This window comes from Cibotium barometz, chromosome 48 (genome assembly GCF_041138505.1).
Source record: "Cibotium barometz isolate CiBa-2024 chromosome 48, ASM4113850v1, whole genome shotgun sequence".
Classification (NCBI taxonomy): Eukaryota; Viridiplantae; Streptophyta; class Polypodiopsida; order Cyatheales; family Cibotiaceae; genus Cibotium; species Cibotium barometz.
This window is the reverse complement of record NC_141093.1, coordinates 26953656-26977592: the sequence shown is the minus strand read 5'-3', so window position 1 is coordinate 26977592 and position 23937 is coordinate 26953656. Positions and strand designations below refer to the sequence as shown.

The 23937-nt window shown below is 44.5% G+C and overlaps 1 protein-coding gene across 1 annotated transcript in view; it reads left to right on the top strand.

The window, feature by feature from the left end:
- The window catches only part of LOC147611021 (universal stress protein A-like protein), an 81576-nt gene extending 61605 nt beyond the window's left edge, over positions 1–19971 (top strand). The window contains exons 3-4 of the mRNA XM_086785673.1: positions 6–124; positions 19547–19971. Coding sequence (XP_086641799.1) covers positions 6–124; positions 19547–19655 — 228 coding nt within the window. The 3' untranslated portion in view covers positions 19656–19971. The remainder of the gene's footprint in view (positions 1–5; positions 125–19546) is intronic.
- The last annotated feature ends 3966 nt before the right edge of the window (positions 19972–23937 follow it).

Below are 23937 nucleotides of genomic sequence, written 5' to 3'. Positions count from 1 at the left end.
TACAGTTGCCCTGCAAGGCGTGGATCAAGAAAGGAGATCCGAAAGAGGTTATTTGCAAAGAAGTTTCAAGAGTGCATTCAGACATGCTAGTAGTGGGTAGTCGTGGTTTGAAAACTATACACAGGTATTGGAATTTTTAAATGTAGTGTTTAAGTGCCTTTGCAAATTTTATTGATTGAATATTAATATTGTTGTATGGTAGCCCCAATGACTCAACTAGTTTTGAGGTAGTGCATCCAAAACTTGTTTCAAACCCACAAGGTTACGGATGATTGCTGGAAATCAATGCTCCACCCTCGTCATGATGGACTGCGTGGGTAGTACTGGCTATATCTACATTCTAAGGTCCCCGTTTATGAGTGGTCACTTTGTGGTAGAGTAGCACAGACACTCGGCACAGCTCGTTTTGACATTGGGGTGATGCCATATGTGGCTGTGGTTAAGAGACGGCTTAGATAGGTTCGGCATTATGTCAAATAGGACACATGCAAGTGTGGGATTATGTATCCACACCAGACTGTGTACTAAGGGTAGAGAGAGAGGGGACACACTGTCCTAAGGTTGTGGCGGGCGCCGACATTACCTCAGATGAGTCTCAAAGCTACGCTCAGATTGTAGGTCTCTTGTTTGGTCTAATATTATACTAGTCGAGTGATGTGGTCGGGCTGGTTGAGACCAAAAGTGTTACAATGTGTCCATGAATTGACAAAATCATGGAAAAACACATTAAAAAAAACAAAACCCAACTAGAGCTGAGAGAAGAAACAACAGCCCAGTAAGTGCCATTGGTACAATGCTACAATGATATAATGTGAGGGGATCCAGTGGGTTCTCAACATCTATGACTCTATACAGGCTCTCCAAAACGAAGCCATTAGCGCATTTCCAAGGGTTCCATGAAAAAAAGGGAAAAAGGAGTCTGGGCCATTAGGGTACAACTAAGAGAAGTTTGATTTGATCAAATGGAGGGGCACTCCTGTATCTCTGGAGGATCTCTCGGATCTGAAGCTGTGGGGTGGAGCATCTCCTCGGACCAGTGGGTCTTGGCCATCTAGCTTGCTGCTCCTGAATTGCTCTGTCTTCTTTTAGGCGCGGTGGCATCTGTGGCACGTGTTGTCGGCGTGCAGTGCATGGTCTATCGAGTAGGGGCATCCAGATCAGGGCTATCTCGTGGTCATCTCGATGAAGGCCTCCATCCTTGGTCGGATGAAAGAAACTCGTGATGGTGCGTTGTGAGGTATTTGGGGTCCACCTCTATGCCTTCTGCATATCTGATCTCTGTGGTGGCGTAGCTCAATCAAGTAGAGTCCCAAGCATCGCTGGTCTGGGAAATCAATGACCTGAGATAGTTTCCCAAATCCCTCCTTGAAGAGGCAAAGAAATCTTCCTTGTATCTCATAGTGCACTGGGCATCTGCAAAGATAATGCTCCTCTGTCTCGACCTCTAGCAAACAGAATCGTCAAATCCTGTTCTCATAGTACATTGGGTATCTGCAAAGATAGTGCTCTCTGCCTCAACCTCTAGCGAACAGAATCAGCGAACCCTGTTATGTTCGGTAGTGCCCTCTGCATGCCCGGTCTCCACCCTTAGGAGATTTGATGAGACTCTGATCTGGCCGATTGCAATCCTCATGGCATGTGACATGTGTCAATAAAGATAGCCAGCCTTCTGAATAGAGCCATTCACTGTAAGCCTCATAAGTGATCTTGGTGAAACTGCACCTTCGTAGGAAGCTGCAGTGGATCCAACCATGTGACACGGGTATCCAATCTGAAGAGGTCAGCTTGGATAATGTCCTGGCGGGTGAGAGGTAATAGTGGTGCATCCAAACTGTAGGCAATCCGTATGAAGCCCAGTGACCTTGGAATACCCAAACATGTCCCATCTTGTAAGAGGAACCGCTCAGTGACCTTGGAATACCCTAACATGTCCTATCTTGTTTAGTCGCCTAGGCGACTCTAGTGCAGTCAAGACAGATTGCCTCTGTTCAAGGTATAGATGTGGTTAGGTCACTGTTTGAGAGAGGGCAGAGAGAGAGAAAGAAAGAAAGAAATATATACCAAGTGTATACTAAAGATCCAATGGGCTTATCACTGGAGTGATACAAAACTGTCCATGGAAATCTCATCATGGAAGACAAAAGGAACATAAAACATGAGAGGACCATCAGCCCCCAATAGATGGTATACCACTCTCCTAAATATCAAGCATGGGGGTAATGCGTATGGCCGAGAGGTCTCCCTCAGCTACGTCACGTGGAAAGGTAGCTCAATGGCGATGGAGCATGTTTGGATGAAGGCTATCCACCCTTTTGGTCCACTAACACCATCATGCCCATCCTAAAAGCCAGAGATCCACTTGATCCTAATAATTACAGCACGATCTCAGAGTGGAGAGAGGGAGTCTTCAAAGCCGGGGAGCTCATAAGGAGACTCACAGAGGAGAGGATCTGTCGATTATGCCACACACAGGTTGAGACAAAGGAGCATTACATATGTCGCTACCTAGTATAGTATGAGATCTATGGTTTCACTATCTGTTCCATGAGGCATTTGGCCCACTTTCTAGGATCATTGAGTTCCCGGACCAAGGTTGCCTAGGAATCCTCCTGCTCAAGCTCCGTAGACACAGGGATACTTTCTTGTTTGAGAGAGCTTCGTCCCCAACCATCCCAACCCCTCCCTTGCCAGCCAACCATCATCAACTTCTTCTAGAACAAGGAGGAGACAGTCACATACAGTGGATCCCTTGGACCCACCTTGGGCCGCTGTGGACCCAATCTTAGCCGAGAGGAGTTACGTCGGACCGGGCCTCCGCATTCCAGCATGCCCCCCCCCCTCTCCCCCCGACGTCAGAAACGATCGCCTCTCATCAGCTACAAATCGCTAGTAGGGGGGCCAGGGTATCATCGGCATGTGAGATGTACTCGATAGTGTCTCCTCATCATCCTAGGCCCACCCATTATGTAGTCTATGGATAGCCTTGAGGACCATGCCCTTTGTGAAGAAGGTGGAGGTAGTGGGGTGGGGCTCTAGTGGTGAGGGCAAAGGTGGCTGATGGGGGATATGATAAGAGAGAGCGTGCATAGGAGTGCCATGTGTCTGGGCAGGTGATAGGTGTGGGGGGCCATGTTCTTGGAGTTTCCTCCAAGCCTCTTTGCAGTAGAACTCTTTTTTCTTATGTTGGATGAGGCGTTGAGAAATCTGTTGCCCTTGGCGCTTCATGATTTGCCCAATCCGTACCTCATGCTTAAGATGGGAGTGTGTGGCTCGGCATTCGTCATCATGCCAACAGTTTTGAGGCATGGAATTGCTAGGTGGCTTGGTGGTAGATAACCGCGTGCCAATGAAAGAAGTGGTGGCAGATGTGTGGAGAATGGTGGTGAGCTATGATGTGAGGGTGGGTGGAGCACGGGATCAAGAGAGATTTGATAGTTGTTTATACTCCACAACAAAATGGTGTTGCAGAGTGCAAGGATCTCACAATTGTGGAAACGGCGCGGATCCCCAGAAGGCAAGGCAAGTACGAGGTAAGCGTTGCAGGCATTCCTTTACCTCATTCCATTCACGAGAGGGATACCTTTCAGAGCGCAGCACGCAAAAGGGCTTCTGTAGGGATGAAGTGCCGAGTTGCTAGAGTTCCCACTCGCTAGGAACCCGGATTTTGGCCCTCTTCCTCCAAGCCTTTGTGGGGGTGGAGGGTTCGGATCGAGGCCAGCCACTTCGGGGAGGATGGAAGGGTCGATGTTGAGGCTAAGTTTGTCCCTGCCTTGGATCCCGTCATAGTTGTTTCTCGTACCGGTACGAATGGGTTTGTACGGTACGATACCGTACGATATCGTACGGTGCGAGTTTTTTTTTTCTCCCCCCCCCCCCCCAAAAAAAAAAAATTCCTTGAAAAAAAAAATTCCAAATGCTTTTAAAAAATATAGAAACCCTGCTTAACGAAGATCCCAAATGCTCGCAATACTTCGCAACTTTCATGTCCACTCAGTATTCCATATGGGGTTGTTGAGAGACCTAAAAAATCTTGCAAGGTAGACTGGTAGTGTACACTTGATTGGTAGGATGAGAGAATCTTGCTAAATCATTTGGAGATCCCTGGTATAGGTAGGCTAGACAGTTAGATTCTCAAGTTATGTACAAGGGAGAAGATTTGGACATGGCCATTTTGATCTAGAGAGGAGTCCCTAAACCTATCACCCTAGATGCACTGCTCGTATTTGTGCAAGGACGGTCCCTTAGTCATAAACGCTACACTGGGAGACCTTTGGTATTGCATTACCCATCCAGGTTCTTTTTTGGAGACAATCAGGAGATCCAACTGGGAGAGACACATATCCATGTTCTGGTTCCTCAAGCTTTGTAGACTCCTCCCCTCCCAACCTTCCCTCACATTCAAGCTTGAAGCTCCATAGGTTGTAAGTGTAAAAAATAAAAACCGTATTTTATCGTATGGTATCCGAAAAGTTCATATCGTACCAAAAATTCCCGTACGGTATCGTATTTTCGTATCGTGACAACCATGGATCCCGTTAAGGCCCCTCTCATGCTGGGCCTCTGGGGCAGCTATCTAAATGTAAGCCAATCTCCAAGTGACCTAGCGGGACCCATGCTCAAAGCTCCCCATGATAGTGCGGGCAAGCCCCAAGCATGTGACCACTAGGCAGATGGACCAGGAGTTCAAGATTAGAGGCTGTCAGAGACGCTCCTCAAGGGCTACTGAATCTAACTGGTGAAGGGCCAACATGAGATGATCCCAAGCACACAAGACTGGCTCCAAATGTGTCCTCAAATGCCAGGCTAAAGCCATGAGCCCGCATCTCCATGAAAATCCATCTCGTGCTCTGAGGCCAAGGGGCTCCCAGAATCGGGGTGCGGGCAGAGATCCTAGCCAAGAGGAGGTCCTTCCAGGGCTCGCCACTCGAAAGAAGACCTCGAACAATCAACTTGCCCAAAAGGGCATGGCTTTGGAGCCCCCTCTCCGTCGTAGCTGAATGGTCACTCTCTAGGCCATCTTGGCCCGGGCAGCCTCTCGAGGCTCTGCCAACCCGTAAAAAGTTGCAGATCAACTCAAAATCAAGAAATCAAGAAGGAGAACAATAAGATCCTGCTAACACATCCTGGCCAAAGCGGTTGTCTCCCAGATGTTGTCCAGAATGCTCTGATCGTGAATAAAACTTGTTTGTGTACCATGTATCAAGTCGGGGAGGAAGGGATGCAGTCGCCGGTTGATGGCCTTGGCTAGAATTTTGTAGGCAGCCCCTAGGAGGGTGATGGGTCTCCACTGTCGAATCTCTAATCTATCACCACCCTCCTTGGGAATCAAATGGATCAATCCCTCTCTCAACCTCTCCGGCATGGCCCCGTAATCATTATCTCTGGATGAGGCTATTAGGGATCTGGGTGTTCAAATGTCTATCCGGTCTCCAGGAGTCCTCCAGGGAAAGAATAATTGGTGTGTGATCGGAAAAAGTAGTGCCTGCCAAAATACCAATCATGCCACCACGACCACAAGCCCACTCATCTACATAGAACCGATCTAATCTCGATAGGTTAGGGCAGGTCCTCCTGTCGAATCTTGAGAAACACAAACTCCTAGGACTGCTGGTAAATGCCAAGGGTCGTGACCCCTAAGAGCCAAAATCAACTCCTCCCAAGCTGAGTACTTTGAACCAGAAATTGTAGCCATGCTACCCTTGAGTCTGTCCTCTGCCGACTCTAGCATGTTAAAATCCCAACCCATACACTAGAAATCCGCTTGCGGAAGGGACTGGCGAACTGTGCTCGAGAAGGTGGCTCGACTTGCTGCGGTGTTTGGTGCATGCATATACATTCAGAAATCCCACACAATACTCTCCAATTGTGATGGTCACCCACTGAGCTCGTCCTATGACAATGGTGCCTGAGTCAACCACTACTGGCAATAACTACTCACTGATGGAAATGTATACTCTACCCTGTGTCCCGCAGGGGCCTAAAGAATGGGACGAGAAGGTGTGACTCCTGCCATGTCGGATCTTCCCACAGTGGCGGGTTCGCCCCTCTAAAAGATGGTGCTCCTGAATGAAGAGAATGTCAATGGGTCCACCAATTGCTACTCTGTGAAGTTCCTCTCTAAGGGCATGCCTCTGAAGGCAATGTGGACCCCCCAAACCCTAAATGTTCCATGAGACAATCCGCATAACTAAGATCTGTGGGAGGTGGAACCGTCAGAACTGCCCTCCACTCAAAGAGTCTTAGGTGTGGGTTTCGACAGAGAGTAGTCACTATTGGTCTTGGGGAGAAGCCGTGCCAAATGGCCACGAATCTTGCCTTGGAGTATGCATACTCTGGACTCCACCTGTCGCAATGCAGGTATCAGTAGGAGGGGGGAAGGGGCTACCTTTGAAACATGAAGAAACACAAAAAGAAGCACCTCCAGGTTGGAGGACACCATCTCCCCTTCCTGATCTCTATGGCCCAAGCCATCCAATTCCATCCGAGCCACGGGCTAGAGGTGGGTAAGCACGTCAGCAATATGCAAATCATGCAGATGGTGTGAGAGCTCTACTACCCGTGAATAGCAGCCAGACACCGACTCCATGCTCCAATCCGTCCCCGGCATTGCACTCAGGGGAAAGGAGAAGATCATCGCGCCACTCTCTGGGGTGGATGGCTTGGAGTGATGTAACACCACACATATACGGATGGGAGCCATCGTCTACTCAAACATACCCGCTCCTTCGACGGGAAGGCATCAAAAGAAGCTATAGTCAAATGGCTGCCCTAGCACCCCGCGGCGGCGGGGGGTGGGGGGTGTGTGTGGAGGCAGCGATGGTCTTCTCTACTGGCTCCATGAAACGATGGATCATACGCCTGACTGAACTAGCCGGCTGCCTCCGCTCTGGGTCAAGCGTGGCCAGAGGGTGGCGGGAAGGGGGAGGGGAGGGGTTCCGATAAAGGGAGTGGAGGGAGCTACAAGTAGGGGAAAGCCAAAACAGAACGTGGGGGCGGAGGAGGCAGGGGCTGTGAGTTTGCATTACAAGTTTTGTACAGGTGTTTTCGTCATTTTGTGCAGAAATTTTGACAGTGCAGTTTTCTGTAAAACAAGCATACGTATTCTATTGTGGATCGTGCTACATAGCACAAGTTGTTTTCTATTCAGTCTTTGCTTCATTTACAGGTAGCTTTTGCATCAGTTTCAGTCAGTGGCCATGGCTGATAACAGCAATGATGTATTTCGCATGTTGTCTGCCTGCTCTGCTGATGACAAATTGGATGGAGACAGCAACTACCCACTTTGGGCATGTATGATGCAGCATGTTTTGGTTGTAAAAGGAGTGTGGAACATTGTGCAGGGTATGGATGTACGTCCAGGTTCTGTGGATGTAGGATCTATTGAGGATGTTGCACGTTCTAGCAGCTCTACTGCTGCTGTTGTTTTACCCACTGCTGATGAACAAGCTCATTTGGGATGGTAAAGATACGCAGGCTCATGCCTTGATTAATTATTAATAACATCATAGTTATTATTTCATGAGGTAATTCTTTTCTCCCACACATGGAGTGTTGATGGAAGTGTGATTGAAGGAAAGTACCCACCTTGTTACTATCAGCTGTACTCGAGTGCATATATACTAGTTATACTCGCCTGCATCTGTAGTACCAATTGTACCCGCCTGCATCTGTACCAGTTGCACCCGCCTGTTTGTACCCGCCTGCATCTGTACCAGCTGCATCCGCCTATTTGTACCCGCTTGTATCTGTATCAACGGTACCAGCAATACCTGTTGTACTTGCATATGTACCAGTAGTACTTGTTGTACCCGGTTGTACATGCTATACCCAGCTGTACCCGGCTATACCTATTGTACTAGTCTGTACCCGACTGTACCTGTTGATGTACTTAATGCTGGGGTACCCAATTGTACCTGCAGTTGTACCAGCTGCTGTCCAACATCTACTGTTGAAAGGACTTGCCTACAATTTGGGAGTGCAATAAAAAAGGGGATGAGCTTCTCTCCTGAGAATTGAATTTGAATATTTGTCAAGTTTGTCTTTGTAATTTTCAGATTCAGTAATTATTAAAATTAAATGTAGTTTGAACAAGTTTTGTCAAGAAAAATTGTTGCCTTCATTAAGTAAGGCCATCAGGATGGTGACTTTTTTCTATGATTACCCTGACCGCGCCCTCACATTTTGGAGGAGCTAGTGAAGGTCATTTGGGGTATGAGGAAAACTAGGAGCAAAGCTAATTCAAGAGCACCAGGTATTGCTCCCTCAGCGGCGTTTCACCTTGCCAGGCGTTAGTACAAGCATGCCTGTTGGTGCACGGTCTTGGAAGACCAGTGAGAGCAGGTGTTCGCCCCGTGAAGGTGGGAGATTACTTGTGACTGGAGAAATTTGGCCTAGGGCCCGTGAACACTTGTACAAATAAATACTCCAAGAAATATAACAGTATTGAGGGGGGGGAGGGGGGGGGGGGCATCCCTTTCTGGCCCCCGTGATGGTGTCAAGTGTTTTTTGTTATTTTCAGTTTTAATGTTGCAAGTGTTGTCTATTGTTTGAATTAGTTAAGTGATCTAAAATATGTGTATTTTATCTTCCGATTTGTCAGGCCTCCTGTAGGGAGCGGTTACAGTGTACCAGGAAATCTGGCAGTCAAACACAGATAAACTATGCGAGTAATCATGGGTGTCAATACATCGCCATATCAAGTGTTGGATGGTCTCATTAGACCATGAACACGTTGGGTATCGAGCAATAGTAATCTTTCTTTTTGCGAAAGTTTTACCAACACAGGGTACTTCTGCAATACATCTCTAGAAGAATACTCATTGTTTTAGTGTGGACAGCTTGCTTTTCCATACGTTCTCCAAAGTTTATTTCCACCATTTTGCCGACTTATTCATCTTCGATAACCAAGGCCATGGAATGATTAATTTGTGGACTCTTGTTGCCATGATTTGTGAGAAAATAAATTTTACCAAAACAAGTGTCTCTTGTCTTTGTAGTATCCAATCTTTAAGTCGACTGTGTTGAGGGTCATGTAACACATTCTCAAAGGGCTGGAGTTGGGTTCTAATTTGCAGCCATGAATGTTTGTAATGCATAACCAAACCCCATCGTCTTTGAGCCTGTGGGAAAGATAAAACATGTCCCTCAAGGGATATGAAATCGTGCACAATACATATTCCTTTAACAAACATGAAATAAGCTAGTCGAGGTGTTGTAATTGCCAATGGAGCAACAAAAGCTCTACTCTAGAGTATGTTTTCATGCCTCAATGAATTCCCTATCTATGGAGGCCTTCCAAACCAATGCAAATATTGGAGCACTTCTTTCTGGTGAGCAATCAATCTGCTTGTGTATGGGCAGCTAGGAATCTTGCCGTGCACATATCCAAATAGTATATCCCAATGTTGTAGCTTCCATTTGCCAAATGAGCAAGGTTATTCTTGTGCACGAAAAGTATGTAGCAATGTTGCTTTTCTTGCCAATACATGATAATGAATATTAAGAACATTCAGTCCACCATGCATTTTGAGCGAAAAGAGCCTCTCATTCTTAAAAGTCTCAGTGCTTTTTTACGATACTTTGCCTTCCGCAGTACTTCCATTGTCTGTGACATAAAACCAACAATTTGTGTTTTTGACCATATCAAAAGCGGGAAGAAAAACTGAATGTATGCCATGAGAATAGATTGCACAATTCTAAGCCACACATAAAGAGGCCAAGTAGATAATTGCCAGTAATCTAGTTTTGCTTGCACTTCTTGAATGACCCATTTAGTGGAACCTCTCAGTGAGACACATTCCACCCTAATGGATATCCAAACTGCCAACCAATGTCAATGGGTGAAAGGATCTCTCCCGGCCATAAAATGTTGTGCCAATCCGCTTCATTCAAGGGCAACAATTTGGATTTCCTCTACAGCCTCACCAAAAAGCTCAAAAGCTGAAGTGACGTGAACCTGCGCTACTGTCCCCGCCTGCCCTCTGTTGCCTCCGCCTGCTCCTTTGCTGCTCCCGCCTGCCTCTGTTGCCTTCGCCTACCCTTTTGCAACCCCCCGCCTGTCCCTCTGCAGCCTTCGCTAGCCTTTCCTCAATCCCCACCTGCCCTTCGCTAGCCTTTCAATCCCCGCCTGCCCTTCAGCTGCCCCCACCAACCCCTCTGCTACCCCCCGCCTGCCTTCGCCTGCCCCTTTTGCTGCCCCGCCTGCCCTTCAGCTACCCCTGCCAGCCCCTCTCCTGCCCCCTACTTGCCTTCGCCTGTCCCTTTTGCTGCCCCCGCCAGCCCCCCTTTTGCTGCCCCGCCTCCCCCTTTACTGCCCGCCCCCTACCTTCTTCAGTCCCCGCGTGCCCCTCTGCTGCCCCCGCCTGCCCCTTTGCCCTTGCTTCCCCAGCTGCTCCCCACCTTTGCCCCCCTTCCTCTGCTCCCGTTTTCCCAGCAGCTGGATTCAAGTCGGCCGCCCACTTTTCTTGATTGGTCTTATGGCTTTTTCTGCCGCAGCCAATCTCTCATCACCCCCACTGGCCGGGAGAATCATCAATTTTGCACAAGACGAGCTCACCTCTCTTCAGCGCACGACATTGACCTTGAGGTCCAGACTACCCTTGTTGCGAGAGTTTATGGTTCCCACCCCTCTCGTTGGCATGCCCGTGAATGGCTTCTAGCAGCTCTCCCTTCGGAGCTGATTGTGCACTTTCAGGATACTCGTTTACTTGGTCGAGGCTTCTTCCAGGTGGACTTTCATTCTTCAGAAGCTACTTCTCAGGCTTTGGCTAGCAGCCCCTTTCCTCTTGGTCCTAGGAAGATTTTCTTCTTTCAGTACCAAGTGGGCTTTGATCCAGTGGTGGAGGATCAGCACCTTACCCCGGTCTCACTACGGTTCCCTGCTCTTCCTCGGTCCTATTGGAAGCTTTTAGCTTCCATAGGGGCATCCTTTGGCCAGGTTCTAGAGGTACCAATCCTCCCGAGCTCTCCCGCCTCAGCTTCCGCGGCCGTTACCGCCACTCTTGATGGTGTACCCCAGGTCCTTGTGCTTGTTCTTGATCCATCAATTACTGATGATCATGTTATGCTTCAGAGACCTGACGGATCTCATTTCCGCCAGAGGATGGAGATTGCAGGCAGACCTGACCAGTGTCGGATTTGTCGTCAAAACAGGGTCACATTGCTAGAGAATGTCCCAGATCAAGGGGCCATGCTAGGAGGCGGCGTGGTCCTGCCCATCAGAGGCCTTCTGCAGATGCCAAGACTCCAGCTGCTCCTTTGCCACAATAGACCACACAGCGTTGGGTTGTGGTTAAGGATGGCAGGCACCCTCGGACCCCCGTACACCTGCCCCTTCACCCACACTCCCTGTGGAACCCCCTAACCCCTATGCAGCTCTTGCCTCACAGGATGTTGATCCTTTTTTGGATATATTGCTCTTGCAAGAGCATAAACTGGATGCTAGTCAATGTGGGAGATCAGGCAAGCTTCTCTCGGGACACACCTTTTGATCACCGGCTGTTGGTACCAAGGGTGGTGTTTGTATCTCTATTTCAGCTTTGATCTTGCCTTGCATCATTGGACATGGTGTCATTTTACCTGCGAGAGCGCAGTGGATCCTTCTTATGCAAGGTACTACACGCATTGGTATTCTCAACCTCTATGCTCCTAACATAGACGTGGGGATTTCAATACGGTTGAGATGTCCAACGGATAAAAGAGGTGGACATGAGGGCTTGGTGCATCCTCTTGAAAGAGCGTCTTGGGAGAGGTTTATACTCTCCATTCATGGTAGAGATTGTTGGCATGAGGATGACATTTTGAGGAGTCCATCCACTCTTCTTTATTCATGGTCTAACAGGAGAAGAGATGTAGGATGTATCTATGCACGGTTAGATGGATTTTATGTGGATGATTGGGTGCTTGACAGAGGTGGACATACTTTGATTGCTACAGGCACCTCCAAATCGGATCATTGCCCAGTGGTTTTATGTATTAGAGATCCGAATTGCCATGGATCAGCACCCCATGTACGCATCCCTGATCATTTGTTTTCAGATGCAGTGCTATCGCGTCATATGCTCGATATTTGGAGATCTCATGACTTCTTACAGGCCTCTCAAAGCCTGGCCTCTGTTCTTTGTGATATTAGTGACTTTTGTCACACATGTGCCCTGTCTAAGAGGCAAGAGGCCTTGGACTTAGAAAGGGCTATTAGACGTAGATTGGCTACCTTGTAGAAAGGAGCACGAGAAACATCCTCATGCTCAATGGGTTTCAGATTCTTTATGTACTGTTAGAGCAGAACTTCATCACTCTTGAGCAGCGCGCGGAGTACCGTTTCCATGCCTAGGAATCCTTTTGGACACAGATGGGTGGCAGATGTAACAAACATTTCTTTGCTTCTCACGGCCCATCTCATGCCAGAGATAGTGTCAGGCAGTTGCAGGATTCACATGGCACTCTTCACTCAGATCCTCTTATGGTTAGACAGATTGCCACCGATTTCTATTGCCAGCTTCAGAATGCTGAGCCGCATTTGATTTGAGACACAGGGCACAGAGGAAGGTTTGGAATGCATTGCCACATTTGATCACTGAGGAGATGTGTGCCGCTTTGGATGCCCCTTTTTCTATGCAGGAGTGTAGTCATGCTCTTCATGCCTTACCTCATGGTAAGTGTCCAGGGGAGGATGGCCTCTCCCCTGTTTTTTCATTACTTTTTGGGATGAGATTGGGGCTGAGATCACATCGGCTTTGCAGGAGATGTGGGACACAAGTTCTATGCCTTCTTCTCTCACTGAGGGGCTTATTTATCTTATTCCTAAGAGCGGGGATAAGACATTGATTGGCCAGTGGAGACCTATCACCTTACTTGGGACTTGCTAAGGCAGTGAGCATCAGGTTGCAACCAATTTTGCAGGATGTTTTCATGATACCCAGAATGGATTCTTACACGGCAGGAGCATCTTTGATAACATTTTTTCATTTTGGGAGGCCGTCGAATGGGCTAAAGCGAGCAATCAGCCCTTAGCCATTCTGCTCTTGGATTTTGAGAAGGCCTATGATAGAGTGGATTGGGACTTCCTTGAGGGTACTCCTAGTCATATGGACTTCTTTCAGAGATGGATCAAGGGAGTTGCATGCATGTATCGTGATGCCCACAGTAGAGTTCTTGCTTCAGTGATAGAGGAGAGCGGTTTCAGATTTCTCGCTCAGTACGACAGCGCTGCCCATTAGCCCCTTTATTATATATCATAGTTGCAGAGGCCATGAGCATCTTTCTCCGCTCCACTGCTGGTATTTCAGGATTGAGGTTGCCTCTTCGTAGTCATGAGGAGTTGGTTGACTCTGAGTTAGCTTATGACACAGCCCTATTTTTGGAGGCTTCACATATATGCTTATGTTCCTTCCGGGTAGCACTAGAGGAGTTCTGTTCGGCAGCAGGGGCACTCATTAATTGGCACAAATCTGTTGGTTTTTGGGTTAGTGATTCACCGAGAGTTGATTGGGGTGCAGAGCTTGGTTTTACTTGGATCAGCAGAGGATGCACTGCTAGATATTTGGGATGCCAAGTTGGGATTGATATTTCTCCTGCACAGCAGTTTGCTCCGGTACTTATGAGTATCCGGAAGAAGCTTTTCCATTGGAGCTCCAAGAGATTAGATTTAGCCTCCAGAGCTTTGGTGGCTAATCAGGTTTTGCTTGCCTTAGCTTGGTTTATTGCCTCTTGTTGGTGCTTTTCTCGTGCGTGCATTGGCCAATTGTGGAGATTGATCCGCAATTTTCTCTGGTCGGCGGGCTTGGATGGCACCTCAGACACTCGTGCCAGGGTAGCTTGGCTCACAGTTATTCAGCCCAAAAGAGAGAGGGGCTTGAATATTATCGATCCGGATGTTCAGTGCAAGGCGTTGCTTTGCAATTTTGTGGTCTGAGGTTTCCTACCAGGCACTAAGCCTTGGAAGGATTTTTTCTTGTCTCAGATTTCCAGATGTACACCCAGGGTCGGGAGAGACTGGATGCCCAGCACACGTTTTTTGTTCACAAAGGCTGATATTAGGGCACCATCTTCCCCTCTTATTGCAGCGATTGTCAGAGCATGGAGAAGCATGATATCTTTTTTGCGACAAAGGCTTCCTAGGTCTTCGGACGAGGCTGACCGACAACCTATTATGTGGAACGAGTTCATTAGGGATGAGGCTAGTCGGCCACTTGGTGCATCTCGTTATATGCAATGGTCAGGATGGGAGAGATGCGCATACACAGTTCTTGCTTGGAAGACCTTTAAGAGTCTTCCGGAGGATCGGAGAGTTGCATCCACTCAGCATCTTAGGGGCTCTCGCATTCGTATTGATCAGATTGATGCAACTATTCCGCATGAGTGGCTTTCTAGGACCTTTCACAGAGACTATCATCTGAGTTGGCTGGGAGTTTTTTCGAGGATAGGCATACCTCTGCAGGTCATTGCTCTCCCTGGCCAGGAGGATACAAATTGCCTCATTTATTCTATCATGCTTGGTGGGAGATTGAGGAGATGTAGTATGGAGGAGATCATCCCAAATACTAGGCTTAGTCCAGTGAGGATTGTTGGTCGCTCGGGGAAGCACTGGTATATTGACCCTTCTCCTCAGATAGTGACTCATGGCTCTTGGTGTATGTGGTTATATGGTGGCAGTCCTATCAGATATCTTCAGTGGGATCCAGGAGAGTGGGAGTGGATTGATGTCTTCGATCCTTTGAAAAGCCTTCCTTTTTTCAGTTTCACTATTCGGAATGCCAGGCTTCTCCTCACTCGACAGTTGCATAGGATCCCTACTCTCAGGCCTCATTGGGAGAGCTATGATATTTCTCCAGTGATACAGCGTAGATATTGGCATAGACTTTGGCACTCATACAGAAGGAGCCAGATCTCTCATTTCTTTTGGTTATTCTTACATGGTGGTCTCCCCACCAATCAGTGGAGATTAGTTTTCGGTGTAGCACCTTCCTATCCTAGATGTGCGGTAGATTTCGAGTCCGTACAACATTGTCTATGGGGATGCAGCATTGCACAGCAAATTTGGGGTCCTGTAGCCCAACTTATGGGCAAACTGAGTGGCCGAGCCATGCATGTGACTTGGGGGGCAATTGCTTGGCTTTCCTAGTCCAGTCCACAGCTTTTTTATGAGGGCAGTGGTAGAGATTCTGCTTTTTTCATTCGTAGAGGTATTGCCCAGCATGGGTTATTGCAGGATGTTCCTCACTCTGATTATACACTCCCTAGACAGAGGATTGACACCAGTTGGGAGATTATTGCCAGTATTACAGCATGGCAGATCTGGAGAGCTAGATGCACGGAGGCTGTTGAGGGTGTCCAGATTTTTGGATCTCAGTGCATTAGTACTATATGGGGTGATATCATCCACACTCTTATGGCTACTTGGGCTCGGATTCAGGGGCCCTCTCGTTCTGTGCAGGCGAAGCGTGTGATATTTATGCGGGAATGGGACCATGGCATCTTCTTTTCCTCTAGTACCATAGGTCTTACATGGCATCATGATGCTCCTCAGTGGTTGAAATCACCTTACATATTGGGGTGATTCTATTCTTTTCCGGCTTATAGCTGTGATTATTGTATGTTTTTCTCATACTTAATAGAAGTCTCTTCCTGAAAAAAAAAAAAAAAGCTCAAGAGCTTGCATAGGTACATTGAGATCATGCGGTGTATTTTTAGGGAAGAAGAATGAGTCATCAACATAAGCCTGACCTACCAAAGTATGATCCTTTGGCTGTTGCAAACCTTGTAGTCATCCATTGTGAGTGAGTTTATCCATATAAAGTAACAAAGGATGAGTTGCAATTGCATATAACAAAGCACTCAAAGGGCAGCCCTGCCTAACTAATTTCCCCCGTACCGAGGGAGAGGACAATTGCCTAGTATGCACCATGCCTTGCTGTCTTGATATAGCCTGTAAATGACATTACGCATTTTTTCTCCAAACCCAAGTTTTATGATTACTGTAGCAATGTAATCCTAATGAACTATATCAAAGTCCTTCGCCACATCTATTTGTAGTAATAAGACATTCCGCTTTGTATGTTTGGCATATTCTATTCCCACATATGCATTACATATATTATATGTGATTTGTCATCTAGGGACAAAGCCATACTGTGTTGGATGCAAGCCCCTATTCAAGATTGTTTTAATTCTACCAGTGATCATTTTAGTGATTAATTTATAGATCACAAGTATCAATGTAATAGGCCGCCAATCAGAGATATTTGGACACATTTATTTTTTTGGCACGAGTTTGACTAACCCCTCTTGCCAAGAGGATGGCATAATACCCTGTAACCATGATTGATTGATCATAAGCAAGAGTGGTTGTTCTAGTATTTCCCAGGAATTCCACAATTAAACCATCCCAACCTGGGGATTTTCATCAACCCAATGATTTAACTATGGCACTGAGTTCTAATTCTGAGAAAGGACCTTCAAGATCTTGTGCTTCTTGTGCATCCTTGATTTCTTTCACATGAGAAAGCAGCTCCGCACGAGCACAAGAATGCTGAAAATGAGTAACACGTTCTTTGTCCAATTGCATAATATTTGTGTCCATTCACCGTTTGGCATGTAAAGTCTTGAAATGCATTGCCTTTGCCTTGCTGTATGCAAACTTTTGAAGAAGGCTTTTGAAGAACAACCCTTGTCCAAAAGAGGTCTCTGCCATGATTGAACTTGCTTTCTTTGATCATTTATGTCCAGTTCATGCCCGGCATAATGCATTTGCAATTCTTCTTGAGGGGATAAAACACGAGTATGGCTTAGCTCTTCAAGAGCTTGTAATTGATTTTTCAACCCAGTAATTATGTCTTTCTTCCCCTAATACCATTTTCCATAGTCAGTTATTATTCCTTGCTGCGAATTGCAAAATGATACCAAGAAACATCTCTGTCCTCGTACATTTATGCTGAAAGTGCATCGTCAATATCACGCAGCATAGCTTGAAACAAGGGATGAGTGAGATAACTGTTATTCACGAGGCAAATCCTCTTTTCTAGCAGCTATACATCATCAATGGGAACTTCTAAACAGAGACCCATCCATAAAGGAGCATGATTTGAGAGTCCCAAGGAATAATCAACCCACTTACGGCATGCTACTAGATCAATGTGATCAGCATTTAAACCGTACCAATGGTCCAATCTGGTACGATATTCAATAAAGGCATTATGATGAAATGTGAAACCTTTTTTGTGTTGATAATATCCATTGCATTTAAATGCCGCATTAAATTTGTCCATGATACCCTTTCAGTTGCAATCATATGTAAGTGACCACGTTGCCATCACATAGTGCCGAATTAATTAAGTCCCCACATAGAAATGCGCTAGCCATAGACACTGCAAAAGTTTGTGCCAAGCCTAGCTCTTTGGGCTGATCTTAAACTTAGCCATTCAACATACATTGCACAATGATTAGACGGCCATCTGGATCATTATAAGCCACTATTGGATGTAATGCATGTATGACCAGCACTACACAAACTCCAAAAAATGTATTCAAACCTGCATAATATATATCTAGCCATGGAAAAAACTAGTTTGCCCAACTAGAGCATGCTAATTATGTTCTTGCAAACACACTATATCCGGTTTCATTCTATACATATAGTCCCGACTCCCAAAGCAATCTCCAAGTTCTTGGGTTATTCAACCCATGTTCATTATGTCATTCATTTTATTGGCATATTCGTTGTCAAAAGAAAGGGAGCAATTCAAGTAAAAGCCATATCAATATGAGCCTGCATGCTTTGCAATTTCATCATTCCCACCCTTAAGCACATCAGCCCACAACATCCCAACATCAACATTTGTAGGGGTGGATACTTTATTCTGAGATGTAGATGCAGATGACTTTGTCCAAGTGTGTGACTACAATGGTCGCAGTCTGACATTGATTACTTTTCTTGGATTTGGGGTCAACAAGCCCTCCGCATCGAATACATTTTTGTCTCTTGCAGCAGCAAACGATGAGACCGGAAAACTACTCGCTTGTCCCAAAGGATCCGACTCAGACAAGAATCCATGGTGCCATCAAGCCAAGAAAATTTACGCCTCCTGAACTGGTATTGGGCTCCGCTCTAGAGCGCTCGGCAGAATCGAACTCGATCCTCATGCATCCCTTACCCATGAACTGAATATCGGTGATGTTGCCGACCAGTGCTGCTGCCTATAACAAGTCCCGGATCTGCCCACACTCGGGGCGGCTGCCGAGAAGTTTTGCCGACGAGCGTGGTGACCTAGCAGCAGCAATGGAAGAGGCTACGATCCTTGATGGAGAGTACATCTGTGGGTGGCGTCAGGCAGGAATGACAAGAGCGGCTGCTGTAGTCCTCCATGAGGGATGGACCAGGCACAAGACCACAAGGAGAGGTGATGCCAGAGAGCTCCAGGGCAGGAGGGGCTATCGGGGGAAGGCAAGGTGACAGAAAGGGGACGGCAGGAGAACCGAGGGCGGGGGAGAGCAATGGAGGGGGTAATAGCAAGGAGAGGAAGGAGACGACGGAAGCATATGTGTGTGAGAAGTTGGTTTATGCAAAGATTTCAAAAGTATTGGATGATTGATTGTTGATGGAGTTCTCATCTTGAGTGATATAGAAGATGAGATTGTGAGAGATTATCAGAAAGGGTTGCAGATATCTGTTATAGTACCATGGTTATGCCTTCGTGAGAAACGTCCTTTATGATGCAGGAGAAAGGATTTATAATGGCTACTGCATGGTTTGTTGCTGAAATGCATTTGAAGAAGAAAGGCTGCAGGATATTTGATTCCACATCCCAGTTTATTGGGTGCAAGAAGATTGTTTGTGATTTCTCGTTGAATGGGTTAGTTTTCCTTGTTTATAGGAACATGGTAGATCAGAGTATGAGAGGACATGTAAGGTATGCTCCATAGGGGTGCAAGAAACTGAACAGTAAGTTTTTTTAGAATGCCCAGCTTTGCATCTTTGAGGGCCGGAAATGATGAGAGCTTAGTCAGATGGAAGTAACTGTGTTGATACCGTACTGTGGCACTGGTTCTATCAAGTAGTGGGGCACTCTACTACCTCTTTCTTCTTACGAGGAGAGTTTGTGTGATGAGCTTATGCATGTGAAGTGTAGTGCTGGTACTTGTATCCATTTTGCCCTTTCCATGTATCAAACACTGCCACTGGATACAAGCTGCAATGGGGGGGGGGAAAAGAGAGAGAAAGTTGTATTAACGTCTTCAAAAGGCCAAAATGACCTATGAGACCAAAATGTTACATCGTGTCCATGGAATACATCATCATGGTACTGAAAGTAAAACTAAAAGAAAATATCCGTGAAAAAAAAACAAAGAGCCTCAAGCTCTTGCAACAGCCAAGAGAGAAGAAAGGAAGATATATTAAGCATCTACTAAAGACCCAATGGGCCTATGAGACCAAAGTGATACAATAATGTCCATGGCAAATCTCATCAGGGAAGGGAAAGTAAAATAAAATAGAGAGAGAGAGAGAGAGAGAGAGAAAATAACTCTCCCTTGTTTTTTTTTAATTGTGTAGGTTGTTTGTGGGAACTGTTAGTGAGTATTGTACGAAGCATGCAGACTGTCCCGTTCTTGTGGTCAGACGAAAAGAAGAAGATGCTCCTGAAGATCCAGTGGATGACTGAGTGCTTATTTTGCTACAAATAGATGCAGAGCCTTTCAGTGTCACTGTTCATGGTTTTGCAGTTGAGTTTGCTCATGGCAAGCTAATGCATCTAAGCTATGATATATTAGTCTCCAAGCTCCTCTGCACAGACATGAAAAGCAAATGAATGTGCCAAATGGGACCTTGTACACATTATATTACTAGCATTTGTATATTCTTATTTGTTCTGAACGAACATGGTGTAGAGGACTTAAATATTTAGTATTTTGGTTTTTAACATTCAAATTTTATTTGTGTGATGACTCTTCATAAAATGTTGAAAATATTGAGGCCAAGAGAAACTGCAAGTACAGTCAACTGATTATTTTTTCCCCTTTCCCTTCAATATCTGCATTGAAAGGATTGCATACATGAGCTCACTTATTTTAAAAGCAAATGCAAACCTGAACTTGCTTAGTTGTTTTGAAGGATTCCATGCCTTTTTTTCTTCTTTGGAAGGATAAATCAGTATAGATGCCATGTTTGATCATCCCTGTACCTGCACATCAACAGGTCAGGGTGTTACCATTCTGGCCAAATGTGCCTGTCTTCAAATTGTTCAATTGTTCACAGAATATGATTTTTCTTTAAAGGAATCATGGCCCTGAATTTAATCAGAATGCTTGACCTTCAAAACAACCATCTATGCACCTTACAATATTCTTATGTATGGGTCAAAACAAAGATGCAAGCAACTTTCAATGTTGTTTTAATGACTTTGTCGTCAGTCTGAAGGGGTACACATATCAATGATATTTTAAAGCCTTTTCAAGGGGCATGTGACCTAAAGTTTTGAATAGAAGGAATGGAAGGAAGGTCTGAACTATAAGTCATAAGTCCTCATATTCAAATCCTTCCACTCTTTCTATGTTGAGCCAAAAAGTATCATATGAAAGTCATATTCATTTTGTGGTGGACCAAAGCAGATCAAAATTGGTGTGTACTCTATAGTAACAGACATTCCTATCCTTGAGATTCTTAATACACCATGGATTCTCTTTCTTAAAGCTTCTCCAAGTGAGTGATACATAGGTCAGATACAATTCACTGCACATCAGAGCAACAAATTTTATATAACGCTAGATAAACTGAATGTATGTACTCTGGGAACCTTAGATAAAATATGCAATATTTGATCAAGCTAAAAAAAACAAGGTAGTTTTTAACTAGCTTGTTGATCTATTGAACTAGATTACCCTCTTCAACATCTCCTTCTTAAACGAGGTAGCTTGTTTACACCATTACCTAACCCATTGTTTTTAACAGAAAAAACAAAATTCAATAGCCATTTCTATAATAAGCCAAAATTCATCTTTGAAAAAGCATAATCTTCATTTTGGTCTACCCACATCCCCATAGCAGGTTATTGACCTTCCTTGGTTTTTCTTAACACGTGACAAAGATGCTAAATTCATTAGTAGACATCATGACTAGAAGCTACCTCTATGATTGGGTCAAAAAAAATTTGTTAGCATGTGAAATTGTGTTGTGGATAGTTGCTCAATATATGTGTGAAACAAGGACATTCATACATGCATTTTATGACTCTAAAAAGTACACACTTGGAAAGTGTGGAACCCAATGGTGGCATATGATTGCACCTATGCTTATGTGATTAAGCACGGACAAATAAAGTTCTTGGGTGACTTTTGTAGGTCAAAGACAGTGTGTTGTGAAGCACCTTGTGTGATTAAGCATGGATGAGTAAAGTTCTTGGGTGACTTTTGTAGATTCAAGACCCAATGATGTGAAGTACGGAGTACTAGACGAACACAAAAAGGTACATTAGTATGGTGTGTGGTTGTTGGTAAGATTCACATTAGATGCTCAAGGTCACTAGTATATATAATAGTTGGGTGGTTAAACAAAGTATGTTGTTCTAGGGTTTTTGTTTCTCTCTGGGGATCTTCATCTTCTTTTTCATCACAGTTTTGCACAAGAGCTATTTTTCTAGGATTAAAGTTACGCATGAGGGGGACCTAAGATTGGATTTCATCAAAGCTTAGCGTTTCTTGATGAAGGAAGGATCTGGAGATCTCTGCTACATGATTGGGAGATTGCATTTTGCATCAACACTAGGGTTTGCTTCACACAGCTACCGGTTCTGCCAATAGGCAATTGCCCAGCACCACACAATATACAAGTGCCATCGTTTCCAAGCTTAGCCATCCCATCACCACCTTTGCTTAGAGCTTCTTTTCGGACCTACTGGTCGACTCTATCAGACCACCATAATAACAGTTTAGCCACCAACCATAGCTCTATGTCTTCCTATGCCTGCCACTGTAGATAGCCGACATACATTAGCCTAGCACAATCCCAACACTTGTATAATAGTAGCACCCATTGTGGCTATCATTATTTCTTAATATGTAAATATATATATATATATTAATGTAACCCGAGCAAGAGGGAATGTAAAAAACCTCTATGGAGATATCCATTATTTTATTTCGGGATATTTTATTTTGAGTACATCTTTTATTTATATCATCTACTAGGATTAATGTGTTTAATCAACTGTGTGCACTACCTAATATTATTTTGGATGAAGACAATGATTGAGTGGCAGATTATGAAACATGTACTGGATCACTATGAGATATTTTGGAAGACATGTGAACATCTTTTATGGTTTCATATGTAGGCATCAATATTTTTGTAAGGCTAAGGCATCATACCTTTGTACATACCAAATACCATTTTATACTTTTGGTAGACCCAAGACTTTATATTAATGCTTGCTATATTTTTATAGAGCTTGCACGCTCATCAACTCAAAAGCACGCATCCACTCATACCATCCATGCAATTGACGTCAAGCTCAAGCAAGAGAGAATGTAATCTCTATGAGAATGCAAATTATTTTATTTCGGGATATTTTATTTTGGATGCGCCTTTTATTTATATCATTTACCAAGATTAATAGCTGTGTGGGCTTATATGATGTCTACCAAGATTAATGTATTTAATCAATTGTAAGCACTGGTATGATTAATCTGTTTAATCAGCTATGTGTACTAATTAATATTATTTTGGATGAAGGTAATTATTGAGTAGCGGATTATGTATTAATCGCCAGGTGGAACATGTGTTGGACCGCTATGAGATATTTTAGAAGACATGTGAAGATCTTTTATGGTTTTATATTTAGGCATCAATATTTTTATAAGGCTAAGGCCTCATATCTATTTATATAAATAGTATTTTATACTTTTGGTAAGGCCCAAGACTTTATATTAATCCTTGCTATATTTTGTAGAGCTTGCATGCTCATAAACTATTATCCACTCATGCCATCCATGCAATTAAGGTCTATTACAACCCGAACAAGAGAAAATGTAGCCTCTACGGGAACGTCCATTATTTTATTTCAGGATATCTTATGTTGGATGTGCCTTTTATTTATATTATCTATCAGGATTAATGTGTTTAATCAGTTTTGTACGCGTTAGTATGATTTCTACTAGGATTAATGTGTTTAATCAAATGTGTGCACTAGTATGATGTCTACTATGATTAATGTGTTTAATCAGTTGTGTGCGCTGGTATGATGTCTATCATGATGATTAATGTGTTTAATCAGCTGTGTGCACTGGTATGTCTACCAGGATTAATGTGTTTAATTAGATGTCTACACTGGTTTGATTAATGTGTTTAATCAATTGAGTGCACCGACTAATATTATTAGGATAAGACAATGATTAAGTGGCAAATTATGTATTAATCACGGATGGAATATGTGTTGAACCACTGTGAGATATTTTAAAAGACATGTGAACATCTTTTATGGTTTCATATTTAGGCATTAATATTTTTGTAAGGTTAAGGCCTCACACCTTTGTACATACCAATAGTATTTTATACTTTTGGTAGACCCAAGACTTTATTAATTAATACTTGCTATATTTTTGTAAAGCTTGCACGCTCATAAACTCAAAAGCACTCATCTACTCATACCATCCATGCAATTGAGATCAATTATAACTTGAGCAAGAGGAAAAGTAACCTCTATGGAGACGCCCATTATTTTATTTTGGGATATTTTATTTTGGATGTGCCTTTTATTTATATCATCTGTCAGGATTAATGTGTTTAATCAGTTGTGTGCGCTAGTATGATATCTACCAAGATTAATGTGTTTAATCAACTATGTAGACTAGTATGATTAATGTGTTTAATCAGCTATGTACACTAACTAATATTATTTTAGATGAAGGCAATGATCGAGTGGCGAATTATGTGTTAATGGTGGGTGAAAT